The 5,455-nt window shown below is 36.4% G+C and overlaps 1 protein-coding gene across 1 annotated transcript; it reads right to left on the bottom strand.

Annotated features, from left to right (window-relative positions):
- Nucleotides 1-471: 471 nt before the first annotated feature.
- Nucleotides 472-4,852, bottom strand: LOC139980048 (uncharacterized). The gene has a single exon (XM_071991417.1). The coding sequence runs from the start codon at nucleotides 4,816-4,818 to the stop codon at nucleotides 472-474; it is 4,347 nt and encodes a 1,448-aa protein (XP_071847518.1). The 5' UTR covers nucleotides 4,819-4,852.
- Between the last annotated feature and the right edge of the window lie 603 nt (nucleotides 4,853-5,455).

The raw sequence follows: 5,455 nt of genomic DNA, 5'->3' as shown, positions 1-5,455 counted from the left end.
TTACAAGTAAAGTACCCGATATAGGTTAAAATCGTTGATATTCTATTGGTTTATACTTCCTAACCCGTTATCATACTTTATAAAATAGGTTTCCAGATAAAATTCAAAAGAGTACAGGATGAGAAAACATTGGTTAATATTAAAAATCAAGGAGGAAAGTCACAAAATGGGGTAAATCATTTAAAATTTAAAACAAAACGTTTTTCAATCAACTATTAATTATAATCACCATACATTAGCCATATAAAAGAGAAAATGTACACTAAGTTCATGTAAAAAATAATAATAATAAAAAAAAAAAAAAATAAAAAACTTATAACTGTATATATAGGAGTATTCTTAACATATAGATCGGTGAATAAATTTTCTTTGCAGCTATAGTGACACTATATGTAGAGTTATACAAAACACGCACAAGCACACGAGACAGGAGAAAACAGTAAAATATTATTCCATACTGCATAATGTTCACTAAATATCAAGATATGTAGTCGTAACACCGTCTTCTTGGACTTTTCTCTTCGGGTAAAAGTAAGTGAAGGCATCCTTTCTGAGCCTGTATGTATAAACGTGATTGTCTCTCACTCGAAAACCTTTATTTTCTCCAGTTTTTGGTTGTTTTGTTGTAAGAACCTCTTTATATATTTTCTCATCGATGCTATTTCTTTTTTTATTTACCCCTTTACAACTACATTTATCTCCCTTGACACCACCGAAACAGTAATACATTTTGCTGGATAAAGCAACAATACCATCACCTTGCCATTCTACTTTAAACAATCCAGGGGTTCGTTTATCAAACATTTTTTCTTCAGTATCATCACGTGGAAACCATAAATGTTTTTCTGCGCGAAATGTTTCATTCATGTTCGGTTTCAAAATCTCCTCTAGACTGTTACCAGCGATGGAAATATACGCCGAATCAGTGTCCATTTCCACGTACTCCCATTTACTTACATCAAAAAATTTACAGAGACAGTCGTAATAAAACTGTAACATGCGTAATTTGGCATACTGGTAGACAAACAAGCCAATTTGAATTGGAAGATCCATCTTAATACTACTTTTGGCTAGTTCTACTTCGTAACAATCATCAACGATGAAATTCAAATCTCGAAAAGCAGGTGAGTTGACCATTTTGGATGATGAACTAGCATCAGCCATTTTAACGTTTGTATGCCTTTCCCTGTTGGTAATAGTTTTACCGTAAGAAGAGTTGCCAATCAATTTCATGGTATCTGCTATGATAGCCTTTGATGGATCGCGGTCACCTGCTCGCCGAGCATTCGACACAGATTCACCAAAAGTACGAAAGCATGCTTGAGGGGTATATTCAATGACTTGGTAAATACGAGTAATTATTAAACCATGTTGAAGATACCACTTGATAAGAGGAGTTGCTAAAAGTATTTTGTTACCAAACATGCTACCTATAAGACTTCGTCTAGGTTTTTGCATTATTTTATTTTCCTCCGCAAATTGTTTCATATGTTCACCGATGTTTTCTCGGGAGATATTTGTGTTTTTGAAAATAGGACACATTTCGGCAAATATAGGTTTCAACTTATCAGGAACGTGAATGTCGCACTCAACAAACCCAAATAGTTGGTTATCCTGAATAGCACGAATAATTTGATCTTCAGTCAATTTATTCTTAAACTCTAACGGACGATAAAGCGTACTCAAAAAATGCCTCAAATTTTGGTTATGTTTCTTCATTTCACGAAATTGACATTCCCATACTTCTTCATAGTTGTATCCTTGGTCTATTACATATTGTCGAATCTCTCTAGTATTTTCAAAGAGTGTCTTCATTGGCACCCCAGTCTTTTCATTTACAGACTTTCCTCTAGTCGGATGACAATTATGTCCATGGTAATAACACCCATGAAACTGTAAAACGGTGTTTGTTTCTGCACAGTAACCGTCTACGGGAATTCGACGCAAGCCTATTCGCTTCTCAGAACAATTCATTGCGTGACGTATTTTTACGTCACTTACATAGGCCTTCCATTCTAACCACTCGAAACTTATTGGTCTAGTTCGTGAGAGCTTAAACCCGTTATCTGATTTGCGTCTTGTAAAACTTCCAGTGGGCATATCCTGCATGATCGCCCAAAGATACAGTGCATTAGCATCATAACCGACAATTTTTTGGCAGACATGACTTGGGTTGTTACGAATAAATGTTTTTCCCTTTTCTTGATGTCTGTTAAAGATGATTGAAGGTCCACCAACTAAACTTTCACGAAACGTGTAATACAAATCCTTATTTTGTTCATTAATTAATTGAAACGTTGGGTTGTTTGAAACCTTAAATAAATGTTTCATTGTTAGCCCAGGAACTGATATCCCGTCCTTAAAGGCATCAATGCCCCTTTCTTTGTAGAACTCCGTCATCTTTTCTAATGCTTCAACGAAGGGTTCTACATCACGGTTATTGTACCATACAAGAAACTCTCGCATGGTTTTCATGTTTTCTCTTTTCCACACATTTTTACAAACTGTATAATCCTCCACCGAGATATTACTTTGCTTTAAATCGCTGTAGAAAGTTTCATACGGTGGAAGCTGAGGGTAATCAAGTTTCTCTAAAGAAAACCATTCAAATGGGAAGAATCCTTTTGTTTGTGAACATTCAAACGCTTTTAAGAAAGCATCATAACTAAACCCAGGAGCGAGATAATTTGTAATGTCGAGAAACATAAGATTATCTGTGCGCAGACACATGTAGTTATTGTTTCGCTTAATGACACAATTAATAGGATCATTTTTGATGAGATAAGGAAAGAAGAATTCTTTAATCAGGTTAATATCATAACTACCGGAATTGAATCCTAACACGGGAATTTCGGATATCCAAGACGTTAACGAATCAAGAAGAATTTTAAGGTGATGTTGTTTGGGTCGGCCCTTACTCTTATATTTATCTTGAATTAAGTACCATTCATCTTGATCTTGCTTAATTTTATCTTCTACTGAGCGAATCAAATCACCAAAGGTTTCCTCTAACAATGCCTGACTATTTTCTGCAATTCGGGATAGATACTCAACTACATTCTGAATCAAATCATGTGGCCCTTCATTTGAAATAAAACAACGAGGTCGAAGAAACCCAGGAACATTGCTACAAACACTTGCACTTAAAGGAACATGTTTAGCCTCCCATGTCAACTTATCAGTTGCTCTAAAACCCTCCACCTGAGATTCAAAGTAACACTCGAAATCGAACACAGCTCTGTATGGATGGTAACGTAATTTCTCTGGTACAGCGAAACCTTCGTCTTCTAACTGCTCAAAAACGGTTCTCTGTAATTGGAAAACTCCACCAGGGAACTTATGCTTTGAACCTTTACCCTCACATTTTGTTTCATGTCTGATAAGAGCCTTGCTCTCTTTCCATAATTTTTGACATTTACGACACATATACGTTTTAGAATACATATTGATATCAGAAATATACGAAAAATGATTACCAATTAAGTTAACATACATTGTATCCTTAAATTTCTCCAAGGAACGCCTTACCAATTGTGCTACATGAAGAATACTGGAGTTAACAAGGAGATATGCCGTTGAATCACCATTTTCTGTTTCCTGTTTGTTTAATTCATAAACAACGATGTTCACGTTGAAGCTGTCTTCGAACCGAGTGAGTTCTTTCATCCGTACCCCGTCGAAGCTTCTCGGATCCTGTCCGTGTGAGTAAAGACGATACATTCTATGGGTTTCTTTTTCCAGGGATTTTGGATTAGATCCACGAAATAGCGCCAGACATCTGAACAAACACATGTTATCATTGTTTGGTTCACCGGTATGAAGATTCTTCTCGAGGTTAACGATAGCTTTGTTGTCCTTTACATAGTCCGGAACTTCAACTGTAACACATCCGATCGGGTGGTCAAGTACCTTATAGACAAAGTAAGTTACGTTAGTAACTGTTTCTATCACCCATTTCGAATTTGGTCTTTGTAACCGTGCATGTTCGAGTAGATCCTGTGCAAGAAGAGCTTCGGTGAAATGTTCAAGTGTCAGCTTGTTTGTGATCTGGAAGGGTTCTTTGAACAGCTTAGAATTATTCGAAGCGTAGTAATAACGAAGTTCACACGTTTCGACATTACGAAGAAAGAACCCCAATCCAACATTAATCTTGAAAACATATTTTTGATCATCAAAAATCATATCTGTGTGATGGATCAACTTTTCTCGAGAAGTTTTGCTCAATCGATAGTTGTACACATCCCTTAGTTTATTTTGCCTGCGAAATTTAGTGCGGATATCGTTCCAATGTTTCTTGTACAACCGCAGAACGTCTTCATGTGAACAATCAGTCCTTTCTGGAATATGGAAAGTAGAGACAAATTCGTCAACGTTGGCTGGTACTTCGACTAGATCTTCACATGACACAGAGTTAGATACTTCTGATGTTTTCATTCGTTTTAAAGATTGTGATCTAACTTGATCATCACTTTCAGCTATTCGTTTACCGCTAGTTTCCTGGATTGAAGTATATGTTCCGTTTGCATCTCTCCCCGTTACCGAGGTAGACGGGGTTTGCGCTGGAGCAATATCCTTTTGTGTAGAAACTGTTCTAGTAACATCTGTTGTTACGGTGTTCTGACCATTTCTTGCCTCCGTGGCATGATATTTCAAGTGGCGAAGGAGGTTATCCTTTCGAGAATATTGTTTAAAACAAATTCTGCATTGTAAGTTTGCCCCTTTGATATGGACAGTTTCAACATGACGTTTTAAAATATCTTGACGAGCGAAAACCTTTCCGCATGTTTTACACTGATATGACATTGTGCTACCTAACATGTATGCTGACCTTTCTCTTTCAAGTTTCAAATAGTAAATGAGAAACCTTGGCTCAATACAAAGACTATATGAGCTTGAATCAAGCGTAACGGTTCATTGAGCAGCAGTGACGGTTACGTAACACCCTCCTTGATAAACAAGTCTGAACATGTTAACTTCTAAGGGGGTCGGTGATTCAGAGCACCCTCATAAATTTCACAAGTTGGGGAGACAATAAATACTCACAATGCCGATGTAAGGAACAACGTATTAATCTCTTTATATATATTGTTTCCTTCGTCTGCATTATTCAACAAGGTAACGAAATAAGTAGATTAAGCTAGAGAGCGTTTAAAACATTTCGAAATAAGAAAAACTTCATTTGAGGTTGTAGAAAATATATGAAATAACATTTTCGGACACAAACACCGCTACAGTTAGTATAGTATATATATATATATATCACTTCGTAAGGTTCCCCACATAACTGCCGTTTTATCACAAGAAGTGATTTCGACAAAGACAATACAGTAACTGAGGTTGTTGGACCATAAAACGTTAACAATGATTTTATTTCTGTCCCCACGATAGACCCATGTGTCTTACAACAGTGTGTTATCAACTTCTACACATATACTTACCTGTAACCAAAGTCACC

Source organism: Apostichopus japonicus, chromosome 14, assembly GCF_037975245.1.
Source record: "Apostichopus japonicus isolate 1M-3 chromosome 14, ASM3797524v1, whole genome shotgun sequence".
Lineage (NCBI taxonomy): Eukaryota > Metazoa > Echinodermata > Holothuroidea > Aspidochirotida > Stichopodidae > Apostichopus > Apostichopus japonicus.
The sequence above is the reverse complement of the archived record's forward strand: the minus strand, read 5'-3'. Positions and strand labels throughout refer to the sequence as shown.

Coding starts and splice junctions, on each gene's coding strand:
- LOC139980048 (XM_071991417.1), bottom strand. CDS start 4,818: ATGTTAGGTAGCACAATGTCATATCAGTGTAAAACATGCGGAAAGGTT.